The following is a 14,642-nucleotide window of genomic DNA, read 5'->3' on the forward strand; positions in this document are numbered from 1 at the left end:
TTCCCCTCTTTTTGCTCGCAAGTTGGTCTTGAAACGGCCGTGCATGAATAGCGCAATACATGCCAGGATACAGGGCCAATCACGCGACGCGCCTCCACTCACGACTCGCAGCACAGTGTGAATAGGGCCCTAGGGCGTGATGATCTTTGCTATCACGACAGGCCTACTCGTCGAGGCTCCAGGGGGCCTACGCTCAATAACCCAACATCAACAGCAACAGGTCCGTGGCATCATGGTAGAGATGAATTATGTTCATAGAAGTTAGGTAAAAACAAAAAGTTAAACAACTCTAAAAGTCTGTCAAAGGGAACAGCACAAATCTTTTGACTCCCAGAAGCATGCCTCATCGTACCTCACATGGCCACCTCCCCCCCGCAATAGGAAATACACGGTACCGATCAAAATGCCATAACACAGTCGGTCTAAATAAATTCAAGGCAGATGCCAAGAGCGCCGCCATTTAGCAAAAGGTTGAAGAAGATGTGTGAGAGAGAAGAGAAGAAGAAAGAAAAAAGCGGTCGATACCAGTGGGTAGTAGAAGGGAGGAGGGTGTTCAGAGGCGCGTCCAGTAGACGTGAATCCGTTAAAGTCGGTAATGCGAACCCAAAAAATGACAATGTCCAAAAAGAGAGGCAATCGAAGGGCAGTACCACCAGGGCGGCGGCGGACAGGCAGTACGTAATAGTTGGGCTTCGCGTATTTTCTTCTGCTGGACCAAGCAGCACCGCCAATGGCCAGGGCGGGGGCGACGGAACCGAGCGGTGTAGGTAATCTCTCCACAGCCTAACCCGACAACAATGACAATCGACTCCAAGTGCCTTACATTACTGCGCAACAGCAGCCCTTCTTCTCGGCCTGCTCATCCGTCTCGAACGTTGTCTTCTGGGGGCCGGCGCCGTTTGAGCCAGGGGCGCCCGTGTATGATGACATTTCCTTATTGTATCTGCGGATTTCTCGTACAATGTCGTAGAAGGCGTTGTCGACGTTGATGCGGGACTTGGCTGATGTCTCGATGAATTTGCAGCCAAAGTTTCGCGCCAGAGTTTGGCCCTCTGAACAAACACGCGGGTTAGCTAAAGGGGGAACGATATTGAGGAGAGAGAGACTGGTGGCACGTACCTTGTGTCGACACTTGCCTCTCGCCATCGAGATCGCACTTGTTACCGACGACAATCATGGGGAAGTAGTCCTTGTCCTTGACCCTGAGGATTTGCTGCTGGAATGTCATGATCTCCTCGAAGCTTTGCCTGTCGGTTATCGAGTAGACGAGCAGGAAGCCCTCTCCTGTGCGCATGTACTGCTCGCGCATGGCCGAGTACTCCTCCTGTCCAGCTGTGTCGAGCACATCGAGCAGCGCAACCTCATCGTCAATGACGCACTGCTTGCGGTACGAGTCTGGCCAAGTTAGTGTGTGTCGGGCTTGGGAGGCGGCGCACAGGAATGATCACTCACCCTCAATGGTTGGATCGTACTCGTCAACGAAGTGGCTCTGGATCAGCTGGATGGTCAAACACGACTTTCCAACACCACCGCCACCGACCACGACCAGCTTGTATTCTCGAAGAAACTGGAGCAGGTTAGCGGATGCGCGAATGCAAAAGAGGGAGCGAGGGGGCGACGGACCTTGGATGCCATTGTGAAGAAAGAAGAAGAGATGCCGGACGATGCTGAGGACGTCGGGCAATGGGTATATTAGATTTTAGCAAGTACGAGGCCGAGCTCAGAGACGAATAACGGGGCCAGGGTGGATGAGGCGGAAACAAGGAACGACGTGCTCTCGAGATGCAAGCGAGAAGAGAGGGGCACGCAGGCGTGTGGCGATACGACGCGCGGTGGACGTGGTGGTTGGGAGAGGAGGGAGGGAGTGGAGGGAGGGAGGGAGTGGTCCGGGGGGTTGGCGGTGGCAAGCGAAGGAAGAGGAGGAGTCGCGACAGAGAAGGCACAGGAGAACAGAGCGGAGCTGGGCAGAAGCGGGCTGGGCAGGACAGGGTTGGGTAGGGCAGGGCAGGGTAGGGCAGAGGCAGCGTAGCAGCGGTAGCGGTAGCGGTAGCGGTAGTAGTAGCAGCAATAGTAGCAGCGGCAGCAACAACAACAACAGCAGCAGCAGAGCAGCAGCAGAGCGGAGCAGCGCACCAGCAGCAGCAGCTTGAGCAGCTTGAGCAGCACACTTGCACTAGGTCCGTCTGGGGCGGCTTGAGCAAGGGAGCGGCTTTGGCAGACAGGACAGGACATGCACAAGGCCTCTGACTGGCGCGCCCGTTAGCGCTGCTGCCCTGTGCCCGCGCCCACACCACCATCTCCTCCTCCCAGAGCCACACAGAGCCACCACCAGCTCCATGACGCCGCCGCCGCCGCCGACGCCCCCCATGAACAGGGCCCGTCGCCCATCCCCACAAGCCTCTACCACCTTACTTATGCGCCGGCTGCAAGGCGAGTAGGCCCGGCGTCTGCATGCAGCAGCCCTTGTCCTGTCCTGTCCTGTCCGTGGCCCGGCTGTCGTAGAACATGCACACAGGTGTGAACACACGCACATATACACACATAGCTACACCCGCCAGTAGCACACCACTCCCTGACCGTGCCTCCTCACCACTCACTGTGCACTACCGCCATCGCGCCCATGCCGCCCCAAAAGCAAGCCAAGCAAAAGAGGCCAAAAGCGGCGCGTCGTGGAGATACAGGTGCCACATCGACGGGCTGCCTCCGATGCTTCCATGCGATCCCAGCGCCCAAAACCATACGGCACGGGGTCCATAATGTCCTCGCGCGAACCACTACTGTGCACCAGGGGGGGGTTCGGCAAGATAGGGAAAATAGCAAACGCTGCCGCAAACGATATCGACAGCGTTGCTCTGGCACGCCTGCACTTGCTCACCCACGGCTGTGTACATCCACCATCTATCCACACATGCCTCCGTCCATGTCCACCCGGTAACCCCATCTCTGCACCCATAGCCACGGGCGCGACCATGCACCTCGCGGCGAGTACCACAGTACTTAGAGCGGCAGAGCGGGGGTGCCAGGAACCAACCACTCGGCAGTCAGCACTACCCACGCCCAAAACAAGCTGCCCACGTGAGCCCCGCCCACCACACACACATCCTTTACTACACATGTAACATTCTCCATACACGCTGCACTTCTCGTCATGGTAATGCCATCCCCCTTGCCCCCTTCTATCACTCCCTTATCACCCCGCCCCCCCCCTTCCCATGTGCCAGTGCCAGGGTCTGCTGCCCGTGTGTGGAGGTACGGCTTCCATCTGTCTTCGAGAAGGTGCCTAGCTGCCAGCTGCTTCCTACCACCACCACTACTACTACTACTTGACATTCCTCCACACGTCCCTGCATCAGTCCATCCCTCGGTTGTGCTATATATAAATATACATATGCATACTATCTACATACTATGTACTTACATACACATTGACTACATTGACTACCATGTACCACATCACTGTCTACGAATCCTTGTCCGACATCTCGCCGTCGTCCTCGCCCTCTACACTGACCCGCCTCCCCTCCACTGCCTTTTCCACCTCAGGCACCAGGCTCTCCATAAACTCACGGTCCCGACCAACCAGCGTCACTGTATTGCGATCCTTGCCCCATCTTGGATAACTGCCAACCTTGACCCCCCTTGGCTCCGCCCTCGCTGCAAGTTCTGTCAGGTATCCCGCAACGGCGCTTTCAGCCAGTGGCGTCGAAATCAAAATGCGCAATACCCCTTTGCCCTCCGGGTCCGTCAGACGCGGCAGGATGTGGGGCTTCAGTCCGTCCAACATGGCTTCAAAAAGTCGTGGCACACCAGGCAGGATGTGGACATTGCCATTAACCACGCTAACCGGCACCCACAGCGAATCATCGATAAAGACTACTTGGTCTTCGTCCGCCAACGACTCGTCAATCGGCAGCTCAACCATGCGCTTCTTAGCCGTCAGCGCAGGAGAATCCACATTCCAGTCAAAGCCAGGCTGTGACTTGTGCGGCTTCGAAAGACGCTTCATCCGCTCAAACGCCGGTTCGTGCAGCTTCAACTGCAAGCCAAACGCCTTCGCTATCGATTGGTAGGTGATATCGTCGTGACTGGTCCCTCATTAGCCCAGTGGCTGTATGGTGTAGCGAAGGCGCTTTCAACTCACGTGGGTCCAATGCCACCACTTGTCACCACCATATCATAGTTCTTCGACATGCGTTGGACTGCCTCAACAATCTCGCCCTCGTCATCCGCAATCACCTCGACTCTGCGCAGATTGATGCCCAGCGAGAAACACCATTTTGCAAAATATGCCTGAACAACATTAGCCGCAATGTCACCGCGTCGATCTGCCCTAGTATACCGAGTTTGTATCGACAGTCTAAGTTTCACGTCAGCTGCTGTGAACCATGAATTTCTCCCTCTCTACAAACCTTTCCTCCTAGCACTTCATCCCCTATGATCAGGCATCCTGCCGTGTGGATTAGACTCTTTTGCTGTGGTGCAGCCATGACTGATGACGTTATCGATTGGCCAAAAGAAGCCGCAGGCCGGTGCGCAAAGTTAGGCAATGGGCGAGACAGTTGTCTAGCAACCTGATTGAGTCGTCCAAACATGAATCAACCAACAAGTCTAGGTGCAGCAAAGTCTAAACAGCGAAGTGCATGAGAAGGAAGAACTCGAGCAAAGGACAAGGTGCATGATGGATATGATGGATACATGGAGCTACCCGACTAGCGCCGTTCTCCGATTGCCCCCCGCCCTACCCCACCAACAAGGGCTACCACCATCAGTCTCACACCACCTACAAACATTACCAAACTCTAGCATTTTTTCCCGCTTATCGTGCAACATCATGGTGAGTGCTCTTGCCATTATACATGTTGCCAAGCTAGACAGTACTAATCCTTCGTCTAGTCTTCGGAAGCACGACTCTACACCTTCTCAGACGAGACCAAGACCAAGCTACGAAAATTCCGACTCGGCACAAGTCGAGCCAAAGACCCACAAGCTGTCATCTGTATGCTCAAGTGACCTTTCCATCATGTCTACTACAAGTGCCTTGCCGCAGAGCACTACTACCGAGGCCGCCACACGGGCTTGTTATACCATACAATGGCGCTGACGCCTCTGCGCGCCAGACGAGATCGATAAGAAGACGCTCGAGATACGACCAGTAGATGGCGAGGTCTACTCAGACGTCCAGTCCCTCGCAGACGAGCTTCCCGACCATGCTCCCCGATTCGTGCTCCTGAGCTACCCGTTGACACTCGTATGCCTACCATCGACATGACTTACTAAAATAAACCGCTGAGACAGACAGAACTCTGGACGATTGTCCGTGCCGTATGTCATGCTCTACTACCTCCCCATAACGTGCAACAGCGAGGTCAAGATGTTGTACGCGGGTGCAAAGGAGCTCATGCGGAACACAAGTGAAGTTGGCCGCATCATTGAAATTGATAGTGCCGAGGATCTGGAAGAGATTGAAGAGAAGCTCAAGGAGCAGCCATAGATTGCAGATCAACTAGCCACTGGACGAGCTTGGAAAGACACGACGTACCTGCGAAAAGACCACTCGACCACGCTTTTCGCACTACAATTCAAGGCTTGATGGAGCACTCACATGGCCAACATGCGAAAGAATCCATCGTATCATCAATGCCCCCCGTCTTCTTGCCATTATCAGCTTTGAGATTATTGCACTAATACTGCTCTCACTAAACAGATAGAGTGGATACCTCCACGAGCAGTCTTCTCAGCCCATGAATGCACCCACCCAGCATGACCACCTCGATTGGCGACTGGTTTGTCAGCCGATCAAGACACACGCGAATAGGACGTACAAATCATGAAACATATCGGAACACATGGGATTACTCCATACGGTAAAGTTGTTGACGATTGGCACCATGTCTTGTAGCCTTGCAACCACTTCTGACGCACACGCCTTCGGCTCAGCGGCTTGTAAGGCCACTTTATGCTAACACTTTGACGGCTCCAAGGATGCTGTCTCTATAGTGCGGAGATTTCGTTGCGGCTATGATCGGAGGAATAGCAACTTGCGTCTTTGGTGCACGGTGCCTATTCACTTACCCCTTTTTTGGCGTGCTCTCCCGCTCTACCAATAATGATGCTACCCCACATGTTCTCGGTTTGCGCTGCATCAGGGCCCAATGGCAGAAACGCAATTTCCTGGACGCCTTCTTCCCGCGATATTTTTCAGGGCTTCCTTGGCTTGTTGCGAGGTCGTTCCCTCTCAGGTGCAGCACTTGCTAGGTTAATTGCATTGCGTGGCCTGACAGACGGATGATATCATCATATACGGCAGCACAGAAACATGATTTTCCCTTTGGTTGCTGACCTACTTTCAAGATTATTTACGTCATTCGGCCAATTAAGGAAAAAATGTGTTTCACATAGAGCCCCACAAAATATTCCCAGGGCCCACTTTTCCTTGGCTAAAGGGGAAAGAAAAAGAAGCGTACAAGGATGGACACGGGGATGTTCTAATGCGATCGCCGCCCACAAGCTGTTCATTTCCCAGTGACATGGGCGATGGGTGGGAAGACAAGGGTCGGAGCTTAATCACCTCATTTGGTGTCTTTTTTGGCACAGACTGCAAGTCATGGGAAGGGTGGAAGCGAAGGGAAGGGAGGGGAAGGGAGGGAGGTGATCAAAAAGGGTTCAGGGATTCAAGTTACTATATGCACTAACACTACTTTATCACCCGCCTTGACGTGATCATTCTCCATGACCCCTTTTAGGAATTCACATTGCAAGCAAGTATATCGAACCATCTGATCAAAAAACCTTATCTGTGTATACAAATGAAGCAATCTTTTGTTTTTCCTGCTCCTCGGCACACCTACCCACCAATCAAGAATGAAATTTCCAATATCATCCACATATAGGTCCACCGCCCCCACCACCACATCTCACATTACCGTAATCGGAAATTTCCCCAAGCGACAATATTACTCTTTCTTATCTCCCTCCCTCTTTCTTTTCTTTTTCTCTTGTCACCGTTCATCTCATTGCTATACCCTCTCATCTCGCCTAGGAACCACTTTTTTTTTCTCTTTTTTAAAAAAAAAATTAATCCTTCATCTTCTCCTATTGTGACTTACTGTTATAATACAATAATAATTACGAGCTATACTAAGCCGGATGATATTAACCTTAATAACAAGTGATATTCAAGGACGTGATTTTTAATTTGTCATTGTGTGGAATGCGTGCATGGACATTCCCCCCCCTCCCTCTCCCCCTTTTTTTTCTGTCTTTCGTCTGTTTCTTGATGTCTGACTGGTTTGTCTTCTTGATTTGTCGTATATCGTGAGACAGGGAAATATGTGTTGTTGTGTATAGTGTGAGGGGATGGGAGATGGGAGATGGTGGTGGTGGTGGTGGTGGTGGTGGTGAAAGGGGTTGGTTTCTCAATGGGTATGGGGACTGAACAGGGACATATAGTAAACATGAAGGACTTTCTCGTATTGATGTGTTTGGGATTGAATGATGATGCCAGTGCTGGTGCTGGGTAGCTATGGGACGGCGGTGCATTGTTGTTGCAATGGGCTTTGGGCTGCTTGAGCTTGAATCTATATGGTTGTATAGGAGCTCTGGGCAGACGTTTGCTTGATTTGAGCGATGTTCTTGAGGTCTTCGCTTTGAGTCCAATATCATGTAGATTGATTGTGTTGGTGGTTAATTTCTCACTGGAATTTCTTTACGCGGGTGTAGTGGTTATGTACGCGTCAAGTCTTTTTTACCGCGTTGTTGAGAGTGAGAGGAAACGAGACTGTAGCTTCTCTATCGTGTTTGGGTTACTTTGGTGCGATGATGATTACTACGCGTTGTTGTGCTCTTTCCACTCACTTTACGCTCCATATAGTGTAGGCAAGAGAGACATTATCCAAGATGTCTCACGCCCCAGATTACAAGAATAAAGTTATAAACAACATCCTGACAAGCATACTACTATATACTAACAGCATGTCAAATCTCTAGCAAATTTAGGGTATACAAAAACGGTAGCTCACCAGCTATGCCATCCAGCGCCAACCCATCGTCCCATAAACACAACATAATCTAACAAGTACATATATCACCGAAACCAACCTCTCAGTCCCTCACCTCCCTCTTCCTCTCCCTATCCCATTCCTTCTGTTCCTTCAAAAACGCCTCCTTCTTCACCTGATACCCCTCATGCGCCTTCGCCCTCTCCCATACACTCCTAAACACCTCACTCGCCTCCAACTTCTCCTTCATGCCCACATGTCCTGTACTCTTCTCCAGCTCCCGTCCCGTCTTCTTATCATACTTTCTACCCCCAGCATGATTCGCATACCTCTTCGCACGCGCCATACCCATCTGCAGGAACTTGCGCGCCATGTCCATGCCGATGAAGTCGTTTTCATCGTTGTAGTGTAGAAACTTGGTGTAGATTGCGGATGAGGATTGGCGCGCGATGGAAGGGGTTTTGAAGCGCCAGAGGGGCAGGATGGAGGATTTGTAGGGCTCGAAGGTTAGGACGCCGGTTTCGCCGCGGCCGATGCGGTAGGTCATGCGTTGAGCTTTGGTGAGTGGTTCGGTGGGCATTTTGGGTATATATTTGGCGGGGGTTCTAGTCTTTTGGGGGACATGTAGACGGCCATGGGAGGGTTGAAATGGTTGTTGGTGAGGTGGTGTCGTCTGTCTCTGATGACGTAGTGCGTTCACGCTATGCGACGCGCCGTCATGTTTCCTTTGTCACGCACTGCCATGTGGTGTCTGTGGGCTGGGCCTCAATCTTGGTGCAATCGGTGCCGTTGAACGTACATCCAGTGATTGACATGCTATTCCAAGAATCATGCATACTAGTCAAGTAGTCTCCGTACGCGAATCTGCGTTGGGTTGATACGTAGATAGGGTCTAATATCCTCTTATGTACATTGTAATGCAACTGTTTTTTATGATTTCGTCGTTTCTGCATATAACTTGCAGTGATATAGTTGGTCATTGAGTGAAGTATGTGAAGTTCACCATTTCCTTCACACTCCACTCTATTAGCGCACTGACACATGCCCAATCCGGTGTATTGCTTTTCCTCTCCAGTCCCGTTATTGATCTCCAGTCTTCCCCCATGGCCTGCATATCGCCTTCTCTACCCTCTGAACAATGGACGGCTGCTGTTCTTTCTGGTCTTCCTCGTGGACGCCCAAGACCTGGCCAATCAACCCGCCAGGCTTAGGGACAGGACATTCGCGCTTGGCTGCCAGCTTCTCCTCAACCAGCTGCCTCCTCCTCCTTTCTTCGCTCAAATTGTCTTCATTGATCTCGCCATCGGATATTCTCCGTCTCCGCCGTCTTCTATTTTCTCCTGTGGGGTCTGCTGAGTCGGCAAGTGTGCGCGGATCAACGGGACATGGCAAGATGTGTGGCGCAGCGACGACGAGGAATGAAATCATCAGAGTCGATGTAAAGAGCGAAGTCGTCATGCGTGACCGTGGGTGAAGGTGAGGAGGCATATTTGGTGGGTGGTGTGCAAATTAGAGAGCGGATTGCAGAGGCATTGAGGGGCTTGGTGGGCTGTCAACAGCGTCGCAATGATTGACAAGCAGCGAGAGAGATGACACGAGGCCAATTGAAGTGCCTCGAGCAAGCGTAGACGTCGGGGGAGTGGTGGGCGCGGGGTTGCTAGTGATGAATGCCTTTTGGTGGAGGGAAGGTCCAAGGACGAGCTACTAGCTGCACGGCTCAACGCTGATCCCTGCATGTCGGGACACCCGCTGTGGATCTTATACACGATACCACCAGCCCACCATTATGCGCCTACACAGCTACTAAACAGCTTCAAATCGACATACGAGTACCATTATTACACAAAGAAGCCTACACGAGTATCTCTAGCACCAACAGATCCTCTTGGCTGCACGATAATCGCGCGTTGCACGCGTTCCGCCACCAGCGATAGCACCCGCCCCCACCGAATTCTTCGAGATATATAGCTTTGCAAACACCCACACGTTGCGCCCGTTGCCCCAATATCCCTACATTCGCTTCTCAAGATATCCCTGCGTGCGCTCGTAGCGCAGAACCGTCACCATGAGTGCGGGCGGTAGCGACCTCGACAAGTACGACCACCCACTGAGCCTCGGCATGTGTACGCAAATTACTGTACTGACAGCGATTACAGAGCTATTCAGCAACTTCGCGCATGCCGTCCTATCCCTGAGAACCAAGTTCGAGAGCTATGCTACAAAGCACGTGAGTTGCTTATTGAAGAGGGCAACGTAGTGGCAGTCGATGCGCCAGTAACGGTAGGCAACTTGTCGATATCTTCCGCCGGCACAGCTAACTTTATCATGTCAACAGATATGCGGTGATATTCACGGACAGTTTCATGATCTCATGGAGTTATTCCGTGTTGGTGGAGACGTCCCAGACACAAACTATCTCTTCATGGGTACGGACGGGCGCTATCTATGGCACCAACAATGCCTTAACTGACCAACTTCTAGGTGACTTTGTCGACCGCGGCTTTTACTCCCTCGAATCCTTCCTCCTGCTTCTATGCCTCAAAGTCCGATATCCAGACCGAATAACGCTCATCAGAGGCAACCACGAATCAAGACAAATAACAACAGTGTATGGTTTCTATGATGAGTGCCTGCGGAAATATGGAAGCGCAAACGTCTGGAGGTACGGCGCCAAACTGAAATTTTGCTAGCATGGCAGTTGACATGTAACAGATACTGTTGTGAAGTCTTCGACTACCTTGCTCTTGGAGCTCTTGTCCAAGGCGCTGCGACGTCCCTCCAAGCCACTGATGGACCCATAGCAGAGTCCAGCAACGCGGAAAATATGCCCGATATTGACCAGGATATTGAGATTGAGACTTTGAACGCAAGCGGCGAGGTCATGTACCGCTACGCTCGCAACTCAGACTCCCACTCGAGCGCCGCGTCGCAAATGAGCGGGAACCTGGGTTCGTCGTCGCCCGTCTCTCAAACTCCTGGACGCGTTGGCCCTGCAGGCACAGGCGCAACGTCCTCAGCCAATGGTTCGGCGCGCAACGACACAGGCGCTATCCTCTGTGTACACGGCGGTCTGTCACCCCTAGTGGATTCAGTCGATAAGATCCGACTACTCGACAGAAAACAGGAAGTGCCCCACGAGGGGGCCATGTGCGACCTCCTTTGGTCTGATCCAGATGAGATAGATGGTTGGGGTCTATCACCGCGTGGTGCAGGTTTCTTGTTTGGCGCAGACATTGTCAAGACTTTTAACCACAAGAACGACCTTAGTCTTATCGCTAGAGCCCACCAACTCGTTATGGAGGGATTCAAGGAGATGTTTGACTCAACCATTGTAACAGTTTGGTCAGCGCCCAACTACTGCTACCGCTGTGGTAATGTAGCCGCCATCCTTGAGCTAGGCGAGGACGGTTCCAACGCTGGCTATCAGAGGAGATCAAACGGAGACAGAGGTGGAGGTGGCGGAGGCTGGGTTCTCGGCTCCAACGCTGGGCCCAATGGCGAGAGGCGCTTGAGTAACATGCTCAACGACAACTTCCAGAAGAACAGAGATGGCCCAGGACGAAGATACCGCGTTTTTGAAGCCGCACCCCAAGACTCGAGAGGTATGCCGGCGAAGAAGCCCGTTGCCGACTACTTCCTCTAGGACAGGCAAGAAATGGACGCTGCCGTGGAGAAGGCAAAAATCAGGGACTTGGGCTTGATGGGTGGTCTACTCGCAAACGACGTTGTGCGCAGATCTCACAATGCGGCCGCTGAGTATTTTCTGTAATAGAAGAACCAAGGGCGTCTGGAGTTTTATTGTAGCGCAATTGGATTAGCCGTATCAGGGCGCGTTGCAGTGGATCAAAAGAGGTAGGCATTGCCATTATGGATACCCGAATCAATGAAATGAACGGATCATTAGTCTCTACAACCCATTTCTAACACCCAAAATACATCTGAGCATTTGCTTGCAAGATCAAAAAGATGGAGATTAGTACGAGTTCCTTGTGGGCGCCTCTTCAGAGACCAAAAACAACCGACAAAAACATATGACAGCGGGGATTCGCCAGTGGTCACCCACCTGACTACTAACTCGCCGGTAAACTGCTTAACTAGAGAAGAGCGAACGAGTTTCAGTGATCCAGTTTCCTATGATCGTATGTGCTTGAGTTGTGCAAATGTGATAACCATATCGTCAGTGCGGGCGGTGTTGTTCTTTGTCCGTGCAGTTCAAACACCCATTTACAATTGCTAATAACATCTTCAATTATTGAGCTTCCAAAAGAGAAAGATGGTAGAATTTCTCGATACGCTTTCTTAAACAGCCCATTGACTACGCCGCCTCAAGCTCGGTCCATACCGGTAAAGCACATACGGAATAGAGACAGTGAGTACCCCAAGACACCCCAGCAACGTCAACGTCCAGTGTGTTCCTAGGTTCCTATACATAGGTATACCGACCACAGTCATACCGCCCGCTGCAATGTACCTGGTGAGCGCATTAAAGGTAAGCGCCGAGGCAGCGTACGCCTCGTAGCTATCAATGATGTACATGTAAGCAGACATGAAGATGCAAATGTTGCTGAATCCAACGAGGACTGATGCCGCGAGGGGCGACCATATTGAGATGGAATTCTAATTTGTAGGTTAGAAAAGCTATCAGGTGTGCGAAGCGGTAGTACTCACGTAGTCGGTCCAGCCCATCCAGAAAAGGCCAATGGGTAGTGCGGGTGCACCCACCATGGCGAAGAATAACCTCGATTCCCGGTGGATCAGTTTTCCGGATCCGTCGTCTCCGTCGCTTTTGAGTTGATGGAGGGTCCTGCGGTAGGCGAGTGGGACAAGGATTGCTGAGAGCATGATTCCGATGAAGAGGCCCATGAAGCAGATGTTGGAGAGACCTTCGTTGATTCCGTAGGTTTCTGCGAAGATGAAGGGGTAACTATGAGAGAGTTAGCACTGCTCAAGACTCCTAACTAAAGCCTTAGATGATACGTACCCATCCAGGAAAGTGAACAAGATTATATACACGATCGTCAAGTATAATGTGAATGCTACAACGATCGGTTGCGTGGAGAGGAGGAATGGCCGCAAGAAGCTCTTGAACATGAGCTCGCCCAGCGAGGCATGTGATGCTTCTGCTGCTGTCATGAAACGTTCATTTCCTGTAAGCTTGCGGAAGTAGGCTGCTTTATAATGCAGGATTCGCGGAGCGAAGGATTCTTTTTTGAGAAGCAGGATAAGGGTGACTGTCGCACCGACTAAGACCAATGTTATCCATTCAGCCCATCTCCAATCGACAGATGGGTCATAGCCAACATAAGCACCTATGACGGGTCCTGTTTATGAATCGCTTTAGTAAATTTTTCAAAACACGCTCTGTGAATTAGACATGAGTATCAAGGACTTACCAAAAACTGGCCCACCAAATGCGGGAATGGCGTACAATGGGAGAGCAAATGTCTTTTCAATTGGACTCCACATATCCCCCACTGTCCCGCCAGCTACCGTGAGCGGAGCACTGGCGGAGAATCCAGCCAGAAACCGGAAAACGAGTTGAGCACCAAAGTTCGGCGCCAAAGCTGCGCCCAGGATCCAGCATCCAAAAATGAATAGCGAAACAAGGTAAACGAGATACCGTCCCAGGAGTTCAGAAAGCGGACTAAGCAACAATGCTCCTAATCCCATTCCAATCAGAAACAGCGCAGTAGCAAGCGATTCCGCCACCTCCGAGACCCCAAACTCAGCAGTTGCACTGGTCAAGACAGCGGAATCGATTGAGGAAGCGATGGTCGCCACAAACGCAACGAGGCAAACAAGCATGGTAGCGCCCACACGGTGAATTGTAGACCACTTCTTTGGATTAAATGGGTCATCAGGGCCAGCCCAATCGACCTGATAGTACCTCCTCCCATTGCAATCCTGCATCAATGTGATACCCGGTATCTGCGTGAACGGTTCGCCTTTTGCCTCGAGATCTCCGGATGCCTGCGCTTCTTGTTCTTCTGGCATTCGAGGAATATAGGTGGAAAATTCGTAGGGGAAGTCGGTTATACGGGAGAGTTCTTGCTTGACATGGCGCTGGATGGCTCGGCGTTGGAGGAAGAATGCCATAGCGAAAAAGGCACTTCTCAAAACTTTCAAGAAGCAAGGAACGAAAAGAACAGGAGTCTTTTTATGAATGTTTGGGAAAAAGATCCATTATGTATTCTCCACTCAACCCTCAGTCCCCCGAGAAAAGATCGAAACTCCGTGGCGTATCCGAGACTACCCCCTTGGAGGCTTTACCCACCGCTCCGCCTTCATGACAAGATGTACGTGCTTGCGCTTAAAAACGGGTCCTTATCGAGAAAGTGGTGATGGCAAGATGGCATTGTGGGTCTGGAATTATAGTTTTTTGGAGCTTGTGGGTTGAAGCTTGGACCCTGGTATGACGATGAGTGCATGCTTTCCTCGGAAGGGGCAACACGTGTGGAAGAGGATAGAATTAGTCGCGGGTATAGCTTATTTCCGAGAATATATAAGTGGGTATTGTTTTGAGCCGCATTGTCACTACTTACTTGTGTGAACGGTTATGATTGTGAGAAAGCAGAATGAGAGCATGTGGGGCACTGAAAAGACTTTGCATTCATGAAGTTTGGCTGCCACACATCAACCACAGAA

The 14,642-nt window shown here is 51.4% G+C and overlaps 7 protein-coding genes across 7 annotated transcripts; 2 read left to right on the forward strand and 5 right to left on the reverse strand.

Moving 5' to 3' along the window:
* Positions 1–819: 819 nt before the first annotated feature.
* Positions 820–1,635, reverse strand: COCSADRAFT_156185 (uncharacterized protein; the record flags this gene model as incomplete). Its single annotated transcript, XM_007697010.1, has 4 exons — positions 820–1,052; positions 1,120–1,395; positions 1,453–1,567; positions 1,624–1,635. 4 exons carry the CDS (start codon positions 1,633–1,635, stop codon positions 820–822), a joined length of 636 nt encoding a protein of 211 aa, XP_007695200.1.
* A 1,533-nt stretch (positions 1,636–3,168) lies between these two features.
* COCSADRAFT_32692 (uncharacterized protein) lies at positions 3,169–4,655 on the reverse strand. The gene is made up of 4 exons (XM_007696172.1): positions 4,410–4,655; positions 4,340–4,357; positions 4,142–4,290; positions 3,169–4,085 (listed from the first exon to the last, which is right to left on the reverse strand). The coding sequence occupies exons 1-4, from the start codon at positions 4,485–4,487 to the stop codon at positions 3,461–3,463; spliced, it is 870 nt and encodes a 289-aa protein (XP_007694362.1). The 5' UTR covers positions 4,488–4,655; the 3' UTR covers positions 3,169–3,460.
* Positions 4,656–4,893: 238 nt separating this feature from the next.
* On the forward strand, positions 4,894–5,491 carry COCSADRAFT_77518 (uncharacterized protein; the record flags this gene model as incomplete). Its single annotated transcript, XM_007697011.1, has 3 exons — positions 4,894–4,996; positions 5,118–5,248; positions 5,300–5,491. Coding segments are annotated over 3 exons (426 nt in total), but the record flags the coding sequence as incomplete, so codon positions are not given.
* Positions 5,492–7,853: 2,362 nt separating this feature from the next.
* COCSADRAFT_216601 (uncharacterized protein) lies at positions 7,854–8,827 on the reverse strand. The gene is made up of 2 exons (XM_007697012.1): positions 8,019–8,827; positions 7,854–7,963 (listed from the first exon to the last, which is right to left on the reverse strand). The coding sequence occupies exon 1, from the start codon at positions 8,575–8,577 to the stop codon at positions 8,101–8,103; it is 477 nt and encodes a 158-aa protein (XP_007695202.1). The 5' UTR covers positions 8,578–8,827; the 3' UTR covers positions 7,854–7,963; positions 8,019–8,100.
* On the reverse strand, positions 8,803–9,652 carry COCSADRAFT_32699 (uncharacterized protein). Its single transcript, XM_007696173.1, has one exon. The coding sequence runs from the start codon at positions 9,483–9,485 to the stop codon at positions 9,078–9,080; it is 408 nt and encodes a 135-aa protein (XP_007694363.1). The 5' UTR covers positions 9,486–9,652; the 3' UTR covers positions 8,803–9,077.
* Positions 9,653–9,760: 108 nt separating this feature from the next.
* Positions 9,761–12,020, forward strand: COCSADRAFT_107321 (uncharacterized protein). Its single transcript, XM_007697013.1, has 5 exons — positions 9,761–10,091; positions 10,154–10,277; positions 10,333–10,423; positions 10,479–10,659; positions 10,710–12,020. Exons 1-5 carry the CDS (start codon positions 10,063–10,065, stop codon positions 11,638–11,640), a joined length of 1,356 nt encoding a protein of 451 aa, XP_007695203.1. The 5' UTR covers positions 9,761–10,062; the 3' UTR covers positions 11,641–12,020.
* Positions 12,021–12,252: 232 nt separating this feature from the next.
* Positions 12,253–14,269, reverse strand: COCSADRAFT_107325 (uncharacterized protein). The gene is made up of 4 exons (XM_007697014.1): positions 13,391–14,269; positions 12,979–13,318; positions 12,666–12,921; positions 12,253–12,614 (listed from the first exon to the last, which is right to left on the reverse strand). Exons 1-4 carry the CDS (start codon positions 14,091–14,093, stop codon positions 12,297–12,299), a joined length of 1,617 nt encoding a protein of 538 aa, XP_007695204.1. The 5' UTR covers positions 14,094–14,269; the 3' UTR covers positions 12,253–12,296.
* Positions 14,270–14,642: the final 373 nt, after the last annotated feature.

The sequence above is a fragment of the Bipolaris sorokiniana genome (assembly GCF_000338995.1).
Source record: "Bipolaris sorokiniana ND90Pr unplaced genomic scaffold COCSAscaffold_1, whole genome shotgun sequence".
Lineage (NCBI taxonomy): Eukaryota > Fungi > Ascomycota > Dothideomycetes > Pleosporales > Pleosporaceae > Bipolaris > Bipolaris sorokiniana.